The following is a 21809-nucleotide window of genomic DNA, read 5'->3' as shown; positions in this document are numbered from 1 at the left end:
AAGTAGAAACAAAGCCTGAAACTCATTTGCACAGAAGAATGTACATCTTGGTGATATTTGCTTTCCTAGGAGAAATTTCAGGTATGTTTCCTTATGAGAAAAATTGCTTATAGCTGTCCATTTCTCACTGTTGTAGTTCCTAAGAGTATTCTGTATTTGTTTTAATTTTTTTGGGAAGTTTAATACAAGTGAATGCAAATGCAGGCAAGCATTTATTCATTATGAACTGGTGTGTAACTAAACCAAAAAGAGATTTAGGGGAAAGAAGCAACAGTAGGAATAGCTTGAAAATAGGTACATAGAAAGTATGGAGAGGGGGAGTGGGGCAGTGTTTCTAAAATGTTTGGAGCAGCCTGCGAAGTTACTTGACTGTGGTGGTTCCCAGTAAGTTTTAGAGCAGTGAATCTAGGATCCACCCTGAGATGCTGCAGAATCTATGGCTCCGAGGACTCTGGGAGAACTTTTGTAGCCCCAGCAAGAATTTCAGCATTAAACACACTGTTTTCCATTTTGTCCAATGTTAGTATGTTTCACATAGCTGCTAGCGTAGGGGGTAAATGCTACAAATTTCACACAATTTTTCACTTGGCAGAATGAAGTGCCTCACTTCATATGGAAGTGTATTTCCTGTTCTTCTGCATAGGGGACCACATCCTGTCATCTTATAGAACAGCACTTCACTTTGTGGATAGCCCCACTGAAGTCAATGGCAGAAACAAGTAGAAAGAAAATAGTGCTCTGAATAGAGAACCTAGAAGCTGACCCTTGGTGCCCACATCAAAGTGCCAATTCATGACATTTCCATAATTCCCACACATGATGCAAAAATAGTAAATGTTGTCATGGGAATTTAAGCAAGATTGGAAATGTCAGTCAGCTGTATTATTAATTGGATATGGGACTAGTTCTAACACTGAAATAAGAGTTTCCTTCATACTTCACAGGAAGCAGGTTGGTGCCTGGAAATCATCTATCTGAACTGTGCATAGGACCATGAACATCAGATTACTTTTTAGAAGGGTGGGGGATGGCGGGGGTTGGGGGATGGTGGGATATGTTAGTATTTTGAGTGCTGCAACATTGCAATGCAATTCCTGTCTAGACAGTGAGCTAACTCCTCCTGAGGAGATGAGGGCTGTCAGGGAGAAGTTTTGTCTTTGGCAACTAAGATCACGAAGACCGCATCCACACATGCAATTAACTGTGAAGTAGATGAATTAGCTGTGAAGTAAAGTATCGCTGTCTCCACGTGCAATGCTGTTAGGCCACGGTAAACTAATTAACGCTGCTGTAAGATAGCACTGTCAGTAAAATTTAGTTACTCAGAGACAGCACTATTTTACAGGGCTGTGCAAAGCTTTGGGTGCTGATTCAATTTGGAGGAGATTTGGCCTGATTTGGTGGCCGAATCTCTAATCCTAATTTAATTGGGAGGCCATTAAAAAGGTCTGAATCGATTTGAAGCTCTCCAAATCAATTTTGAAAAGATTTAGAGAACTTTGGAGATTCGGGCAGTCCCCATTCGCTGCTGTAGGGAGCTGGACCTGGACTCTGTGCCCATAAGTAGGGGTTGGGGGGCGCTGGGAGAGGGGGGAAGGGACTGTAGGGGACCCCCACCAGGCCTCATCCCCTGCCTGCTCCCCCATCCTCCCTGAGCACCTCCCAACCCCTGCCTGCTCCCCCAGCCTCATCAATGGCTGCCCCACCTGGCCCCAGCATCTTGGCTCTTTAAAAAAAACAAAAAAAGCCCTGTACTCGCTGACTGGTGCCAGGTGGGGGGGCGATCCCCGCTGCTCCTCATTGGCCTGTGCTGCATGGGGGGGCTCTGCCATGAGCCCCAATCCCTCACCTACTCTCCCAGCCCCATAAATGGCTGCCCTGCCTGGCCCCAGCTCCTGGTTCTTTAAAAAAAAACCAAAAACCTCTGCACCCACCAGCTGCTGCAGCGGCTATCAGGGATTCTGGGGCTCATAGCAGAGCCCCCCATGCAGCATGGGGCAGCAGGGTGAAGCAGGGATTGCCCCCCCATCTCACCGGCCTGGCAGGAGCAGGTGAGTTTAGGGCTTCATTATTATTATTATTATTATTATTATTATTATTATTATTATTATTATATATTTTTAAAGAGCTGATGGTGGGGCCGGGTGGAGCAGCCATGGTGGGTGCTAGGAGAGTGGGTGAGGGATGAGGACTCATGGCAGAGTGCCCCCATGCAGCATGGGGCAGTGGGGGGCAGCGGGGATTGCCCCCCCACCTGGCAGCAGCTGGTGAGTGCAGGGCTTTTTTTTTTTTTTTTTTTGCTTTTTTTTTTTAAGAGCTGGGATGCTGGACCTGGGCAGAGCAGCCATTGATGGGGCTGGGAAAGTGGGGGGTGGGGCCTGTTTGATTTGGAGATTCGGCTGATTTGGCGGTAGCCAAATCTCCAAATCAGCTTCGGCTAAATTAATTCACTGTCCCCTGAACTGGCCAAATCTGAATCTGAAGCGAACATTAGCTGCTTCACACAGGCCTATTATCTTATGCTATCTTACCCTGCTATAAATAGTATCTTTCATCAGGGTAATTAACTACGATTAAACACATATGTAGATGCTGATCATGGATATAAATTGTGCCCAGTCAGCTCAGCCAGCAGGGGACCAGACTCCTGCCTAGCCATATGGCTGTGCACATTCAGCACCCTAGTGCCCCAGCTAGCCCCTCTGCCACCCAACGCTGCCACCTGGAGACCAGGACAGTAGTGTCCCTTGCTCTGTCCTGGCTCAAATTGCTGCTGTCCCAGGTGCACGTGTAGATGCTGTGCCAAGGAGTAGTTTCTTCTGGGTCAAACTGTTCTGAAGTTTATTGCTTCAAATTAATTGAACACGTAGATGCACCCATATAGTAGTACAGAGAGCTAATTGCTCCCCTTTAACATCTTCTGAACTCATTTTGCAGTCATTACCATGGTCAGAAATGTCCATAAGAAGCCTTTTAGAACAAAGCCAGCGCAACTAACCAGAGCCTGTAATTTGATCCTCAGTTTTGGTGGTTAATTCAAAGTACTACTTCTTCCACAAGTTCAAGTCTGACCCCCAGATTTGTGTTCTTTGGGATATATCTTACAGTGCATTTCAGGGGTGACCATGAAAACCCCGGGTCCCTTCAGCCCTCACTTTGTGGGCAATCACCCTTTCAGTCACTTGCCACACCTTGATGTCTTCTACTTTTATATGAGGGAAGCTGCCCCTGGGCTTCCTAAATTGCTATCTCAAATGACCATCAGGTGCCACAGTCACTGCCTTATGGGCTAATTGCATGGCTCCATTCCACCCCTGTACCATGCCCAATACCTCACAGATGGCATCCTCATTGATGTTCTCTTCCACTTAATCCCTCCTATGGGCTCCTGGACCCTTGCTGACCCCACACCCTCAGCCCCTCAATCTGGGCTCTGGACCCCTCCCTTGGTTCCTCCCTAGATCTTCAGACTGCTTTAAGCATTACCCTCCATATTGATCTTTTCGAGCTGGAGCCATTCTGCTGAGGTGGTGTGCTCTCAGGCTGTTACTGCTGGCTCATCTCAGGGCCTGGGCTTATATCCTACCTAAACCCAGCCTCCCTCCGGGGTCTGATGACTCCATAATCAACCCTGGCTGCATCTGCAGGCTACCTCAGCACTAGCCTGCCTGCTTCTCAAAGTGGAAGGAGCACCATCCCTCCTGCTACGCTCTACGAAGTGCTCAGTACTCCCAGCTCCCACTGATACCAAATGACAAGATGTTCAGTGGGCACATCTAAATGTGAAATTAATGCGACACAATAAACTCTGGTGCATATCATGACAGAGTTTATTGCTTCTGGGTGCCACATTATTTGTGCATCTGGCACTGCAGCAGGTTGAGCTGGGTTGGAGCATCCCTGGCTGGCAGGGGGCCCAGGGGATCAGCCTGCCAGCCTGGAGCTGCTCTGACCTGGCTCAACATGCTGCAGAGGGGCTGGCTGGGGCATGAAGGTGCTTTAGTGCAGGGCTAGCTGGCAGGCAGCCTCTATACTGAAGCACGCTTGTGCCCCAGCCAGCCCCATCAGCATCTACATGTATGTTGCTACACAGTAAATAATGCTGCCGTAAGATAGTACTTGTGTATTTACAAGTACTAACCTACAGCCATGTTTATTAGTTTACTGAGACCTAATAGGGCTGCACATGTAGACGTGGAGACTTTACTGTGGAGCTAGTTAGGCAGCTCTACAGTAAACATCTCATGTAGACTTGCCCAGTACATACTAGGAGGCATACAGTAGCATCCAGTAGGCACTCATCCCTCTAGAACTGGGTTCTCAATTATGGCTGTAGGATTGGTAAAGAAATTCAAATATGGTTTGACCAAAACAAAACAAAACAAAACAAAACAAAACACACCCCTAAACCTAAAGGAACAAAACTAAAAAAGCAAGCAAGCAAGCAACCAGAACCCCCCCCCATCCCTCCCCCCCCCCCCAAAAAAAATGAAGAACTAAAAATCAACCAGGACAGGCTGCAGATTATTTATGAGCTAAGTCCAAATTTCTGGATCCTTTTACATAATAACCACCTAAATATTTTTAACAGGTGAAACTTACTTTTATTGTCAAGAAAAAGGAAATCTTACACTTTCATGTAGTAAATCAGCTGCAAATGACAGTAAGAAAAGAGTCTGGTATGTAGCTGAAAATTCTCTGGAAAAATTCTGTTTAATCAACTGTTCTTCTGAGATCACAGCTGAATGTAGCTCAGAAGATACACAACGCGATTGGGACCTGAAGTGTGTCTCAGATCAACTGTCATTTTTTTCTTTGCAAAGAGGAGGAGTATTTGCCTGTGGAGCAATTCTAGATGAGAAAGAATCAAAGACTCGCCCACTTTTTAGCAACGTGGCCCACTGCCGACATTACAACTTTTTTATGGTAGTCATAATTAACCAAACAACAGGTGAGTGATACATTTTATATCTATCTATCTATCTATCTATCTATCTATCTATCTATCTATCTATCTGTATATATAGCAAGAGAGAGAGAGATTTATAAAGTCTCCTGCCAGCAAAGAAAACAAGGAGCTTGGTTAAAGACTGAATACAAGGTTCAGCCACTTTCCCTTACATTTAATAATACTTTGGTTTCGTGATTTCAACACAGACTCCTTTGGGAGCAAGGAATCATATGAGTGATGAAGGCTGGGACATTGGCTTCCAGTGAATTGGGACTTGGGTGAGTGGTAAACAGAGTCCAAAGCTGTAAAAATCCAGAACTAATGAAAACAACAGGCTGAGAAAAAAGTGGTCTGTATAAATGAGAACAGTTTGCTTGGAGAAATAGAGGAGGGCTGTGAACTTGGACTGAAGACAAAAGAAGGAGGCAATCTAATTATTGGAAGAGCAAGACTATTTAGAAAGGAAGAGGATTGTTATTACCTGTGGAGTATAGAGAGATGAATAGAAGAATTTGTTAGATTGGAATGACCCACAAAGATACCATCTGTATTACGTCTAGACTTTTTAATGTCCAGTGAAGTTATGAGTTTTTATCTCATGATGATCTGATGGTGTTTTGTAAATTCCTTTTGAACATGACGATTTCGAGATCAGAAAGGGGCTGATTGTTCTGTGAAAGTGTGCTCCTGCTGGTGTTTATGTGTCTCTGTCCTTTATATTTTTTTTCTGTGAGAGTTCCTTCTGGTGAATAGTTTCCATCTAGTTTCACCCACATAATTTCCACGAGGCCATTTAGTACGTTGGATGAAATATGTTACATTCAGTGATATACATGTATAGGGTCCGTGGATTGTGGTTGTTAATGTGGCAGTAGACAAGTGCTTATATGTTTTGCATTAATTGGTAAAGCAGGGTTGTATCCCATTTTCTGTTTGTTGATTAGAGGGGAGCTTGCCTCTGATGATGAATTGGGCAAGGTTTGGGATTGCTTGAAGGCCAGAAGTTGGGGAAGGGTTGGAATATTTATCTCAAAGTTCTCCTTGGTTATAGGCTATACATGTTTGATGATCCTTCTTACAGGTTCCGGGGTAGAATAGTATATAATGACCAAAGATGTGCCTCAGTGGGGTGCTTGTTTTTGCATTGTAGTAGGTTATTGTGGGGTGTTTGGGTGACTTGTCCAAAGATACAATTTGTTTCTTGGTTGGACTGTCTTTATCAGGTAAAGGCACTTTTCAGTTGTTGGTGAGGTGTGTTGCAAGTATTCTCCTCAGAGCAGATATGGTGGTATCTGAGGGCCTGACTATAGATTACAGCTTTTTTGGTGTGTTTGGCATGGCTGTTGGTTAAGGATGTATGTGTGATGGTCCATGGGTTTGTAGGGTGCCATCCTGGATGTGGATCATGGTGTCTAGAAGTTGATGTTGGTATAGGAGTATTCCATAGAGAATTTAATATAAATGTCATAAAGGTTGAAGCTGTGGTATAAGTCAATAAGTGCATCCACATATTCAGCTCAGATGATAAAAATATCATCTATGTGATGCAGGTTTGGTGGTACACTTTAAAAAAATTATTTTTCCAGGTAGTTCATGAAGAGACTGGCATATTGAGGGGCCATCTTTGTGCTCATAGCTGTGCCCAAGGTTTGGAGGAAGTGATGGCTATTGAAAGTAAAGCTCCTGTGGATGAAGATGAAGTTGGTATAAAAAGGATTTGATGTTTTTTGGCAAATATTGGTGTGGGATCCCCCACAAGTTCTTTATAGTAGTTGGTGTCAGGTGTCTGTTGGCCTCATTGATGTAGTCTTAACAGTTGAGGATAACCATGGCTCTTCCTTTGTCTGTTGTTTTATTACTATTTCACTCTTAATTGTAGTGACTGTATGGCTTTTCTCTCTAAGAAAAACTGCATGTGGTGGTACTGGTCTTCCTGGAGAATGACATAGTGGCTGATCAGGTGGGAGGTGTCTAGTTTGTGTTTTTTTGTGGATTGTGTCTGCTGTGCTTACAATTGACTGTCACCTCCAAAGTTATGTTTGTGCCTATATCCTACAGCCAAACAACTGTTTGAGAAACAGGTTAGGCACCAAAATGGCAAAGCTTAATGTGTGCAAGTGATTGCCTAGCATTCACAAAATAGGAATGTGCTAAATGTTGTGGGTGTGGTTTGTAAACTGATGTAAACTTTGACATGTTGGCTTACAAATGGTTAGCTCCAGATGCTCAGTCTAAGGGCAGCTGTTTTGTTAAAATGCCTTTAGTTTCTCAACATGCTTTTCATGTTCACTGTAGTTGAATCACTCCAGGTATTTAATCTTTAATAGATGTTTTATACTTTGAAACCCCTGCAACTCTTAGTTTTACCAACCGCATTTGTAGTTGATGCTATTGGTGCTTGGGGCACAATCCTCACATCATGTGTGTGGGCAGAACTGAAACATGTAGCAGAAATGACAAAAGGGACTTACTGGAATGCAGGAATGAGACATTACTCTTGTCTTCTCAACTTCGTGGGCCACTCTTTATCCTCCACTAGTATATGGAAGAATAGGTAGTAAGTTTAAACTAACAAAAGAACATTCTTTTTTTCAAACAGCATATCATTAAAGTGTGAAACTCATTGCCACAAGATGTTGTGGAAGCTGACAGTTTACCCAGATTCAAAAGGAGGAAAGGTATATTCCTCCTTTTGAATTAAAGGCTAGAAATTGTTTTTTAGATATATTGGGAGTAAAAGGAAGGCCCAGGGAGGAATAGGACCACTGCTAAATGGGCAGAAACAATTGGTGACAGACAGGGGGGACAAGGCTGAACTCCTCAACGAGTTCTTTGCCTCAGTGTTCCTAAGTGAGGGGCACGAGAAGTCTCTCACTGGGGTTGTAGAGAGGCAACAGCAAGGCACCAGACTTCCATATGTAGATCCTGAGGTGGTGCAGAGTCATTTGGAAGAACTGGATGCCTTTAAATCGGCAGGCCTGGATGGGCTCCATCCGAGGGTGCTGAAGGCACTGGCCGACATCATTGCAGAGCCACTGGCAGGAATATTCGAACGCTCGTGGCGCACGGGCCAAGTCCTGGAGGACTGGAAAAGGGCTAATGTGGTCCCCATTTTCAAAAAGGGGAGGAAGGAGGACCCGGGCAACTATAAGCCAGTCAGTCTCACCTCCATCCTTGGTAAAGTCTTTGAAAAAATTATCAAGGCTCACATTTGTGAGAGCCCAGCAGGGCAAATTATGCTGAGGGGAAACCAGCACGGGTTTGTGGCGGGCAGATCGTGCCTGACCAATCTAGTCTCTTTCTATGACCAGGTTACGAAACGCCTGGACACAGGAGGAGGGGTGGATGTCGTATACTTAGACTTCAGGAAGGCCTTCGATACGATATCCCACCCCATACTGGTGAACAAGCTAAGAGGCTGTGATGTGGATGACTGCACAGTCCGGTGGGTAGCGAATTGGCTAGAGGGTCGCACCCAAAGAGTCGTGGTGGATGGGTCGGTCTCGACCTGGTAGGGTGTGGGCAGTGGGGTCCCGCAGGGCTCGGTCCTTGGACCGATACTCTTTAATGTCTTCATCAGAGACTTGGACGAGGGAGTCAAATGTACTCTGTCCAAGTTTGCAGATGACACAAAGCTATGGGGAGAAGTGGACACGCCGGAGGGCAGGGAACAGCTGCAGGCAGACCTGGATAGGTTGGACAAGTGGGCAGAAAACAACAGGATGCAGTTCAACAAGGAGAAATGCAAAGTGCTGCACCTAGGGAGGAAAAATGTCCAGCACACCTACAGCCTAGGGAATGACCTGCTGGGTGGCACAGAGGTGGAAAGGGATCTTGGAGTCCTAGTGGACTCCAGGATGAACATGAGTTGGCAGTGTGACGAAGCCATCAGAAAAGCCAATGGCACTTTATCGTGCATCAACAGATGCACGACGAATAGGTCCAAGGAGGTGATACTTCCCCTCTATAGGGCGCTGGTCAGACCACAGTTGGAGTACTGCGTGCAATTCTGGGCGCCACACTTCAAGAAGGATGCGGATAACCTGGAGAGGGTCCAGAGAAAGGCAACTTGTATGGTCAAGGGCCTGCAGACCAAGCCCTACGAGGAGAGACTAGAGAAACTGGACCTTTTCAGCCTCCGGAAGAGAAGGTTGAGAGGCGACCTTGTGGCTGCCTTTAAGTTCATCACGGGGGCACAGAAGGGAATTGGTGAGTATTTATTCACCAAGGCGCCCCCGGGGGTTACAAGAAACAATGGCCACAAGCTAGCAGAGAGCAGATTTAGACTGGACATTAGGAAGAACTTCTTCATATTTTGAGTGGCCAAGGTCTGGAACGGGCTCCCAAGGGAGGTGGTGCTCTCCCCTACCCTGGGGGTCTTCAAGAGGAGGTTATATGAGTATCTAGCTGGGGTCATCTAGACCCAGCACTCTTTCCTGCTTATGCAGGGGGTCGGACTCGATGATCTATTGAGGTCCCTTCCGACCCTAACATCTATGAATCTATGAATCTATATCAGTAGCATGGGAGTTGGGGCCACAGCATCTGAATCAGAGCTTCCTAGACCTTAAAGGCTGGAGGTTGCAAGTAAGAGAGGAACAGTGGAAACAAATTCAGGTCATACCCTGTTCACACTCCCCTTCAGCATCCACTCTGCCATTGTGTGACACGGGATACTGGGCAAGATGGACTTATGGTCTAAGCCAATAAATGGCAGTTCTTATGTATTAGTATAGTGGTGACCATGCATTAACTTGCTGTACAGGGCTTGGGGTTTGGGAATTTAGCAGTGGGGCAGGGTGGCCGTATTTATTGCCACTGCTTCCTTGCCACCAAATTTCCTGATCTGTGGAGGGCCATGACAGGTGGATACTTATGGCTCCATGGGCCACATTTGACCTGTGGGCCAGATGTTGAGCACTTTTGTTTTAGTGTGTCAGTGGGATTTCATGAGAAATATCAGTGGGTTTGGCTACTGCTATGGAAGCTGAGTGTTGCAAGGCATTGCCATCCAGACCTTCAGCTCAGTGACTCAGAGGCTAGATGCACATCGTGAAATGGAGCAGCGGGGAGTGCTGGGGGTTTCCTGCTCAGCACAGGTCTGGAGTAGTGGGGAACATTAGGTGTTCCCCCTCCCAGCCAGGCCTGTGGGGCTGGCTGAGGGGGGAGGCACTTTCCCCTCTGTACCTGGCACAGACCCACATTGTGGGTATGGGGAAGTGGGGAAAACACCACAAGGTAATAGACATCTGCTGCAATAACTCAGCACAATCTATTACTATCTTTCATACCACTGACTTTCCTGTCACATGGTACAAGAAGTGCCACCTTAAATATGTTAAAGGGAGCACAAATGAGAAATCAGATGACATCTGTTTCCATGCAGAGTGGGAAGTAACCGCTAGTAGCCAGCCCTGCTCTTGTGCAAGCAACAGCCAGCTGGACCTGCCTGAGTATTGCCAGATTTCACAAGGTTAAATCCCTAATACTTACTTTATATGTTGGGTCTTCCACTGCTTGGCTTGTTAAAGTAAAAATGCCTTGCAGGTAGTTCAGATATATCACCAAAAGCACTTTAAATTCTATAAAATTGTATCTGTTGTAGTTGAGGTGGGACAGTCGTCATTTTAAGAACCATTACAAGGTAAAGCATATCTAAGAAGTTACAGTGCATATTTATAATCCCTTTTGTGTTTGTTTCATTTTGCATTACAGAAAACAATGTCTTTGTGAATGGTACTGCAAAATTAGAGACTGATCTTACAATAGAAGAAGGGAAGAACATCACACTCTTTTGTGGATTTCAGATGAGAAAGCCAGGACAAGTGTTTGTCATGTATTGGATCAAATCTACTGACAGAAGTGAATGCCTGTTTTCTGTTTCTTATACTGGTCCTTTGTCTTATAATACACACTGCTGTGTTGATGAGAAGATCAAGAACTGGGTACTGAACAATACAGTTTTAGATGAAAAACACGTGGTAAATAATCTGACCATCCTGAACGTTACTTATTCTGATAATGGGACATATTTATGTGTTGTAAATGCCTGGTCAGAAGGTAAACATGTATGGAGGATTGCAAGTAAAGTGTATCTACAAGGGAGAAAAACACCTACCCCATGTAAGTGAGAACTATATCAACAATATGCCGTAGCTTCTAGAACTATTGCCTGCCTGAAAATGATGACACTGGGTTTTTTCATTTCCCATATTCTGGCGTTAAACCACCCAAGATTTTTTATGCCTTAGTGTGTTTAAATCAGTGATTCTCAACTAGGGTTCCAGGGCACCCAGAGGTGCCATAAGATCCTTTGAAGGGTACCACAAGGTGTGAGGAGATAAGCCAATAAATTGAGCAGATAAACCAGGTTTAGGCTTGTCCCTGCTTGGACAATTGACCACACCTGCTGCCCAGGCCTTGTGTAAGGAGGCTAGCACTATAATGCATACATTAGTTTTTGAAATTAGGTTTCATTCAATACGTAAAAGTTATGGAGAGTTGCCCTGAGCCTGGTGAGGGTTGCCTTGAGTCCAAGAAGGTTGGGAACCACTGGCTTAAATGAACACATGGCTCATCTCATCGCTAGTTCAATTGTTTTTCCACAGGAAAGATTATTTGCTGTCTCTAAGGAAAAAGAATTAGCACAAACATAGTGAATGTGAATATTTCATGGGCCTCTGTTTTTGTGTACCAGCTCCATCCATTTTGATTAGGATAGACACTAAAAGCAGCTCTTCAATATGAAAATCCTTTGGAAAGGTATTAATGCTATCATTACGAGTTGTATACAACATCAAAGGAAACGGCACCTGGCCTAAGAAGTTTAGAGTCTAGATTTATTTTTAAATGACTTAGATTGAATAACTTGATTCATCATGGGCACAAATGATAGTCTTTCAATGTTCTGCAGCTTGCTTGTTCTAACATATCACATATGGCTTGAGATCATGAAGTCCTGGCCTCAAGAAGTTAATGGAAAACATGCCGTTGACATCAGTGGAATCTGAATTTCATGGCCAGACAAGTAGGATCTATTATGCAAGCAGGAGGAGATTAGAAAGATCCTGGGCTTCATCTCTCTCCCACACTAGTATCTGCATGGCCCAGCATGCCAAAAGTACCATGTGCCTAGTATAAACCGAGTGCAGGAACAAGGGAGAGGAGGAGGCGGACTGTGGTTTATTAGATACGTGCTGCAGAACACCACCAAATCCATGATTTATACTGACAAAAGATTATAGAAACAAATGGAGACCCTTCTAAAACCTGTTAAAAAATATGAACCTCAATGTATAGGAGTACTACTAGAAAATATATTATTTTGGATCTGTATTGTAGAACACTGGGTTTTTTTTCTTATAATGTGAATTAGTTTATGGGAAACTAGTTACCTCTTTTAAAAAAATAATTCAGCACCAACATACAAAATTTTCAGGTCATTGGAATCAATATATTGTTGAAAGGAGAATACCTAACATTGTTTGATTACTTGTAAAACATTGTAGACATGATAATGATAAAGTGCTTTAACTGTCACCTACTTTGGGAGGTTAAGTAACTCTTTTCTTTTTCTTAGCCTCTTATTACATGCCAGTGTATGCTACAACTGGAGTGATAGTAGGGATTATTTTCGTCATTGGATTAGCCTGTTTGATCTCTAAGAAGAAAATCAAATTACAAGGTAAGAAACAGGGTGGATTTGATTTAATCACTGGTCAAGAAGCCTTGATTTAATCATTGTTTTCTACAAAAAGTGAATTCTTGTTGTTTGATATAACTTTAATACATATTATTCACAACTCAGAGATAGATGTAGGTTTCATTTTTAGAAGGTACACCCTATACATTTTGAGGCAATTATTTATTTTGATATTTTTTCAGATTAATTTTGCCGCTATATCAAAAACTGAATTAATATAAAAAACTGAATTATGACATTATTTTATTTACCTAAAAAAGCTTATTTATTTTGGATATTTTTCTTCAACAACAAAAATATACAATTATATTAACAAAACAAGTATATGTATTTTTGAATTTTTAACTATTTTAGTTATGTAAAATGTGTTTTTAACAAAAATCAAATAGATTATTTCAGCCAGGTCAACATGAGAAACTTAAAATCCTGGTTATGCAGCAAACTCAGCCTTCACCTTCCTCTTCCCGTTTATTCCTAAACTAGAAAAGAAAGACAAGCTATCTTGCTTTTTCAGTTCCCAAGTGATTTCTTAATTTAAACTGACTTAGTCCAAAGGAAGAAAATGTTCTTTTTATACCTGCAGAAGAAGCTACTGCTGGTAAAAGGTGGATTATCACTTCACTAGTCTCTGATGGATCCAGGTGCTTAAGTGACTTCCACCAGTTCACTGGTGTGACTTTCTTTAAAATCTCATCAGCAAACATATATTTCATACATAGTTCACCCTTAGCCCTGAAATTTATTATAGTGGGTATTATGGAGGGACGATTGCTAGATGCCCATGTCATAGCCAGCTCCTCTTCTTCAGGAGTTAAGGATTGGCCTTGGTACTGTGTATTGAGAATACTGGCAAGAAAATGAGCTGGAGGTATTGCTTGATCCATTTCTTTTAATGCCTGTAATTTAATTCTGTCATTGCTTATTTCTCTTTTCAAGGTCTCACACAGTCCCTTCCACTTTTCAACAGCATCAGCAATGAAGCAATGATTTCCCTGCACTTTGTTCAAGGCTACAGAAATAGGCTTCAGGATAGTCAGCATATGTTCTACATTTCTCTTTAGCGCAATGTTGAGAACTTTTGGCTATGACAGTTCTGTCTGTTTTGTCATGGGTTTGTTGACAAATTGTCACCAGGTTAGGCCAGTTATATTGAAATGCATTTCAATATATTGCTCAAAACAGTCCGCTGCTGAGTTCCGTTGCACATCTTGTGGGAGAATTAGTTTGGTTCCTTCTGCTTTCTTCAGAGCAGCTGCTGCAAAGTGGTTGCTATGGAAGTATTTTGCAATTTCAGCAACATTAGCCTCTATTCTGGAGCGCTGAAGTCATTGTCGAAAGGGTGCATCAGCCATATGTTCTTAGCTTGGGGCTTTCTTCGCTTTCTTCTAGATTTCTTCTCATCTTTGAAACATGTGCAGCATTGTGTGTGACAAAGCTGCGTACTAGACATTTGAATTTTTTTCAGTTTTTTATAGCTTTTACTGCCACTTCTTGGAAGTATTGTGCTGCATGTGCATTTCCTGATGTATCAATTGTTTCTGTAAAGTAGACAGTCCCTTCTCTTGTCACACAAGGACATATTACTGGATCATTGTGGACATTGCTCCACCCATCAAGACCCAGGTTAACAATTTTCCCCACTAGACTTTTTGCACACTGTTCAGTTTTTGTTTCTCCTACACTTTAGCCAGCAATATTGTCTTAAATAGTATATTATTAGAAGTTATAATCCCTATTCCATGATGATATATTTGAACTTTAATATATATTAAATTAAAATTATATAGTTTTATTTTTTTAAAATGCATCTTAACAGAAAAAATGAAATAAAAAAAAGAGATTTAAATTAAAAAAAATCTTATTTTTTTATTTTATTTTTTTTTTGTTAATTTGATTTTTATCCACCCTGGTAAGAAACAAGGAGTAATGCTCTCAAGTTCCACCAGAGGAAGCTTAAGTTAGATATTAGGAAAAACTTTGTCACAAGGAGGGTAATAAAGCACTGAAACGGGTTACTTAGCGTGGTTGTATAACCTCCATCCTTGGAGGTTTTTAAGACATGGATAAAAAAGCCTTGGCTGGGATGATCTAGTTGGGGATGGTCCTGTTTTGAGCAGGGGTTGGATTAGATGACCTCCGGAGGTCCCTTCCAGCCCTAAGGCTCTATGATTTTAAACCATTGTGAAGTTTATATTGAATTAAAGTTGGACTAAGATGAATAAATAAGAGTTGTATGAATACTATAACCATTATATCTTTACAACATGTTTCCTCTGTTACAGGCACACCATCTGCACACCATGCAAGGTACTTCCTTGAATGCACATTATCAATGAAATATTTGTAATCATTGTCATGTTTTTTTCTCCAGCTGATTGAAATGACTAAATAGATTCTCCTGTTGTCTTTTTATCTTAGAGATCAGGGTGCTAGTGAAGTGCCAGGAGATGAATGTAAGTGTTTGCTTCGGATAAGCCCATTTAAAGTGGTCGACTACACAGAATGATTTGAAAATTGTGCATCATGCATTTTTAGGATTTGTTTACCTTAGAAAGTCAAAAGGGAGTTATGACATATGAGGCTGTGAATTTAGAGCACAATAGCTATTTTGTTAACTCCTGCATGGATACTTTCCCCACCTCAAAACCATCTTTTAGTAGTTTAAATTAGCCCACTTTCAGAACAGAATAAAAAGGCATACTGCACATGGGGAGACAGTGTGGAATAGCTAATGCTGAATGTTTATTCTAAACCAGCCTGTCTGGCTATTCCCTTTGTAAATAATTCCTTAGATTGTCTGTGCATAGTATTAAGTGGGCAAGAAAAATGTATGAATCAAATTCATTTAATTTCAATAGACGTATTGAAAGGTGGTTTTATGACCTTGGTCCAGTTTCTTAAGCACTCTGTGCCTCACTTCTTCCTTTGCAACATGAGATAACAACACTTTCCCTTCCCTCCACACCGGAGTGTTAAGAGAAATTCCAGTGTTTACAGTGTTTGTGAGATTTTCCGATCCTACAGTGATTGAGGTATGAAAGAACTTAGTTAGCTGAATATTTCAGAATTCTAGATAGTGGTGTATGGCATAGCTAGTATACTTTTGTTTGGAAGTTTGCAACCTAATGAATTGCTTGTTGGGTGGTGGGAAGAAGCAGAAGCAGTGGCAGTGGCGGCCAGGTTTCCAACAGCTGCTCTTAAATTGAATCTAACTGGAATAGAGTAAAACTACTGTATTGGAAGATTGGGCCTGAGAAAGCAATTGCTTATTTTCTTGTTCAAAGAGCGAGAGGTGTTTTATTTGGATAATTTATTGTGTTGCTATTTAATTTTTAATGATTTTTTATTTTTACAGGTTCCCCCTATGCAATGAGTTGCAGTAATGACATGCAATGCAATGAAATGCCTTATTCACTTGTAACAAGTTCATTTGAGGGGCCAAATGGAGCCTCCACTATGACAAATAGCAGCACAGCTTCTGACACAGTGCCAGCCAATGAAATACACACTGTCTATGCACTGGCGAATAAATAGCTGTTCAAATATGTCAGGACCTCTAAGTGAGAGTAGTATTTTGACAAATGAAATTGCAGATAGAATACTCCTATGACTAATGAAGGCTGAATAGGGGCTGTACATATGTGCATTAATTAACAACTTCGTTCTCTGAGGACTAAACATCTACAATCCTCTGACTACTACACACAACTCCAAATATGCTTCACAGCTATGTAGAAGAACTTCAGAGAAAATTAGAAATCATCTACTTCAGCTAATCTACTCCAAAAGAGACCAACTCAGGAAGGAAATCACCACATACTACAACAGCTTAAAAGACAGAAATGGAATCATCTTCCCTAATAATATACAATGGATACAAAGAGATTACGCAAAACTTTCTGCAACATTCATCCCACATATAAAGAAGAAATGGAACAAATTATTCCAAGAACAAGTTCCCCAGCCACAAAACAACCATCAGAGGAACAACACCAACACCTTACAACATCCCAACCTCAGACTTGATAAAACTGAAAGCAACAACCAACTCACAAATATTATCAATCTCTCCACACACACACTTACCAAAACTGAAAAATCTGTCCTTTCTAAAGGCCTAAATTTCTGTCCAGAAAAATACCCTAATAAAATACTTCAATTTGGAGAACTAGAAGAATTCTTCCGACACCTCTGCCTCAAGGAATATTTCCACGACCAAACTGAACCCAGTCCCAACAACAACTCATCCTCTGACAACATTCAGGAAAAGATCAACACCAAAAAACACCCAAAAAATCAGATTGGACACTGTAATGAAACCCTAACCTTGACCGCTACATTGTCTGCTTCAGGGAAAGAATGAACAATGAAATAATCAGCAACACACGCCACCACAACGACCTCTCTCCACCAGAGAAAAAGGCCACAGAATCTCTAAGATCTAACCACCAAATAGTAATAAAACCAGCAGATAAAGGAGGAGCCATAGTCATCCTAAACCATGAAGACTACATAAAGGAAGCCAAGAGACAGCTCTCTGGCACCACCTACTACAAAGAAGTACAAGAAGATCCTACTCCCCTTTTCGCCAAGAAACTCAACAATACCATCAAATCATTTCCATCAAGACTACAAGAAAAACTACAGACCTTGATGCCCCCGCTACCTAACCCAGGGACTTTCTACATGCTTCCTAAAATCCACAAACAAGGGAACCCTGGCAGACCTATCATATCCAACCACAGGACCCTAACTGAGGAAATATCAGGCTTTGTTGAATCAATCCTAAAACCACTCTTCACCCACAGAGCGAGTTTTGTACAAGACACTACAGACTTTCTACAGAAACTTAAAAACATAGACCACCTTCCCAGCAACACACTCCTAGCCACCATGGACATTACCAGCCTATATACCAACATCCCACACCAGGACGGCATCCAAGCCTGCCTTACATATCTACAGGAACAAGATTACAACTCAGAATACAGACCCAAAGATATTACTGACCTTATACACTTCATCCTCACACAACAATTTCACTTTTAATAATCAACACTTCCTCCAGATGATGGGAACAGCTATGGGCACCAATGGCCCCACAGTATGCCAACCTTTTTTTGAGCCACCTGGAAGAAGACTTCCTCAAGAACTGCACCATCAAACCCTTGCTATACTTAAAATATATTGATGACATCTTCATCATTTGGACTGAAAACCTGCAATCTCTGATTGAGTTCCATCAGAAATTTAACAGTCACCATCCCTCCATCCAACTTTCTCTAGAATACTCCAGCACCAGCATCTCCTTTTTAGACACGATGATCAGTATCCAGAATGATAAAATATAGACCATGTTATACAAGAAACCCACAGACCAACATACATATCTGCACAGAACCAGCAATCACCCTAAGCACACCAAAAAAGCTGTGATATACAGCCAAGCCCTCAGATACCACCGCATTTGTACTGAAGAGAACACCCGGGATTGCCACCTCACCAATCTTAAAAAGGCTTTCACCCAGCAAGGACACTCCTCCAGAGAGAGAGATTGCACGTTTGAAAGAGCCACCCGGATACCACGTGAAGAACTGCTGCAGTAGGAAGAAAAACCCCACAAATCGTACACCGCTTGTTATGACATATCACCCCTCCCTCGAACCCGTATGGAAAATCCTCAAACAACTGCAACCCATACTAGACAGAGACCCTATTCTTAAAGAGATCTTCCCAGAGCCACCCATCCTAGCCTTCAGACAAGCACTGAACCTCACCAACCTCATCACCAGAAGCAAACTTCCTCAAGCCCAGAACACACCAAAAGGATCCAGTCCATGCCAGGACAAGAAATGCAAGACCTGCCAACACATCTCCACCACCCCCACTATTACTACACCCCAAAACAGAGCCATCAGCATCCCACGATCTTACAGCTGCACCTCCAGAAATGTAATATATCTCATCCAATGCACCAAAATGCCCTGATGGAAGATATGTAGGAGAGACCAGACAACAACTGCGCACCAGAATGAACGCACACCGGGAATCTATCGAAGACAGAAATACCCAATTACCGGCGGGGGCACATTTCTCACAGGAGGGCCACTCTCTCTCCAATCTCTCAGTCCTGATTCTCAAGGGAAACTTGCACAACACTTCCCAGGGACGAGCCTATGAGCTCCATTTCATCAACCTCCTGGATACTAAAAACCATGGACTAAATATAGACATTGGATTTATGACACATTACAACCTGCCTAGCATCTGACTCCCCAGGTACTTCACTATTCATCCCCCTTCCCCGCCGCCTGTCTCTCACCCATTGATTCCTCAATTTACATTTTCACTGACTGCCTGTCTTGTATACAGACCAGCCCAGCCCCTGGCTTCTTTACTTTTCATTCCATCCAGGAAGAGCACACACCAACTGCTGAAGCTTCCTTAGCCTGACGAAGGGTCAGGCTAAGGAAACTTTGAACCTGAAAGCTTGCTTAATAATTGTTTTCCAGCTATTTAAGTTGGTCTAATAAAAGATACCAGATTCACCCAAAGAACCTTGTCTGTCTTAATTAACAAGAAGTAGTCTTCCAGTTGCTTGACTTTGCTTGGTAATATATTTCTGGTAATATTGGTTATGTGCACAAACAAGAATGAGAGGAAAGGTACAAGAAGCCTTCCCATGGTTTGTAATAATTGCAGTCTCCATGATCTCCTGGTCTCTGCAAGGGGCTGACCTGCCCAAAAGAAAGTGGAGATTGCAGGGAGGAAGGATACTCATCAATCATCCCACTCTCTGTGTCCTGTCTTTCCATGCTGGGGAGTTTCATAGTAGTTTCATAGTAGTTTGGGGTCAGAAGAGACCTGAACAGATCATCTAGTCTGACCCCCCACCACTGACAGGAGCACACACTGGGCTCACACGACCCCAGACAGGTGTTTGTCCAACTTTTTGAATTTACCTAAGGTAGGAGCGAGGACCACTTCCCTAGGAAGTGTGAGTGTTTGAGACAAGTAAATTGCTCCCATTCACACATACCTTTAAAGAAATGCTGAAAGGCCTTTCACAGTTAATTTAAGTCTGCGATGGTTACAGTTCTGAAAGCTGTGTTCCTGTGCATAAAGCTTTCCATTCTGTTCTCTATTTAAGTTGAGCATTAATCTAACTTTGTGAAACAACAATGGGATGTTTTTGGCTTCTTTTGGAAATTGAATAAGTCACTTCAAAAGTTATACATCATAGTCTTGTCCCTCAGTTGCTTTGAGGTTAGTAGAGTTGCAGAGGTTTATTTGACAGGAGACTTTGGCTTCTTATCTTCAACATTACCAGTGCTTTAAATACACTAATGAAAATGGACTTTCTCAGGCTGTTTATACATGTGCTGGGGGGAGGGGGGGGCACTTATTAGAGTGGCTCTGAGAGTCGTTCGAATTAAAGCACTCACAGAGTCTTGTGTTTCAGGATCCCCACACTTAAAAATGGTGGTGGGGCACTTTAATTAAAGCTTTTGAACAAGCTTTACTTAAAGTGCCCCTGTTGCCTTTTTTCAGCATGGGGATGGTGATACACAAGGCACTGGAGTGTCTGGAGCACAGTAATTACCAGGCTCCAGCAGACTCGATTTAATTACAGTGCATTAGAGCAGCCTTGATGCATGCGTGCAGGTGCCCTCAGAGACCAGCCTGTAGTCCCAGTTTGGAGTGTGTTAGCTTATTGTTTGTATATAACAGGGCCTGAATCATGTTATTTTTTTCCCTCAAAGTATTAAGAATTCTGAAATATTTTTTCCTCATGGTTTTTCTTTGTAAAGGAGCTAGTGAATGCAAACCCATTTGAAAAAGACAGTTAACTTTTGACTGAGCTGGAGAAGAAATCCACAGCTACTTCTAAAATTCATCATTATAAGGCCTCATGGAACTCACTGGCCTCGCTTTCTGATGATCAGATAGGATCTCTCCAACCAGATGGTTGTTTCACATAAGAAATTAGATCTAATAGCTCTTTTAGTATTCCCATCCCCTACTAGCATGGGGATGCCCATTTATGTGCTGAACTTGGACCTGCTATATGACAGTACATAGCACACCAAGGTGGGCTATTAGCCCACCAAGACAGCTTTGTTGGTCAACATGCAGCTCCACTGGTAAACAGACTGAGATTTAAAATGCATTTCACACAGGCCATCAAATAGCCTTCAGATGGTAATGTTTTTGTCATTACCAACCTGAGATGAATTATCTTCCAACCTATTACACAGATTACTGAACTATAAAGGCTATATAGCCAAGGGGTTCAAATGATATGGAGTTCAAACACCAAGGGGTTTGAATGATAGCATGCTAGCCAAGAGCCTGAGGAGTTTGTGCTGTCATTGGATCCCTGAGGTGTGTGTATATATTTTGTACAGTCTTATCAACTTTGTCTGTAGTGTTTTGAAATCAGGATGTCAAAAGATTATAGTGAGTAAAATCTTTGTTTAAATATAAAAAAAAATAGATCTTTTGAAATGTTCATAGATTTCATAGATATTAAGGCTGGAAGGGACCTTGGAAGATCATCAAGTCCAGCCCCCAGGCCCAGGGGCAGGAAGTCAGCTGGGGTCAAAGGATGTGATGCTGGAATGCCTGGGATTGGAGCCCTGTACACCACCACCACCGACTTCTGACTCTCAATGGGGCTCCCGGTGCTGACAGCAATCCCAGCACGAGTTGCACTCTCCCCACCAAGACCACCTCCCTGCAGAACAGTCCGCTTGCTGGCAGTGCTCACTACACACAACCCCTCCTTCCCCCCCTGCCCTCCCAATAAACAGGAGATTTCTAGCAGAATGTAGGAGACAGGAGGAAGCTGAATGAGGCATCTGGGAGACGGGAAGCCATTTCCTTTACAGCGTCCAGTTACATCAGCTTTGTCTAGAGACTCTTACAGTTTTCAACTCATTTATGTGGAGGAGGCGATCTCTCTCTGATGTGGGCAGGGCAGATTGTTTTGTCAGCCAGGGCGACTGGGTGCTTTGGATGCCCGGAAAAAGGAGGCGGTAATCTAGGGGTAGCCTAGCTTTTATATCTGTATTGCATGCAGAATAAGTTGAAGAAGGTTAATAACCTGTTATAATATGTAGCCAATCAGCTACTGGAAACAAAGCAGTAGCAATA

The 21809-nt window shown here is 42.6% G+C and overlaps 1 protein-coding gene across 1 annotated transcript; it reads left to right on the top strand.

Annotated features, from left to right (window-relative positions):
• Positions 1 to 2: 2 nt before the first annotated feature.
• LOC109280635 (uncharacterized) lies at positions 3 to 16187 on the top strand. Its single transcript, XM_019477461.2, has 7 exons — positions 3 to 81; positions 4592 to 4951; positions 10667 to 11074; positions 12531 to 12635; positions 14936 to 14960; positions 15072 to 15106; positions 16009 to 16187. The coding sequence occupies exons 1-7, from the start codon at positions 39 to 41 to the stop codon at positions 16185 to 16187; spliced, it is 1155 nt and encodes a 384-aa protein (XP_019333006.1). The 5' UTR covers positions 3 to 38.
• Positions 16188 to 21809: the final 5622 nt, after the last annotated feature.

This window comes from Alligator mississippiensis, chromosome 11 (genome assembly GCF_030867095.1).
Source record: "Alligator mississippiensis isolate rAllMis1 chromosome 11, rAllMis1, whole genome shotgun sequence".
Taxonomy (NCBI): Eukaryota; Metazoa; Chordata; order Crocodylia; family Alligatoridae; genus Alligator; species Alligator mississippiensis.
Note: the sequence above shows the minus strand (reverse complement) of the source record. Positions and strands in the feature narration are given on the sequence as shown.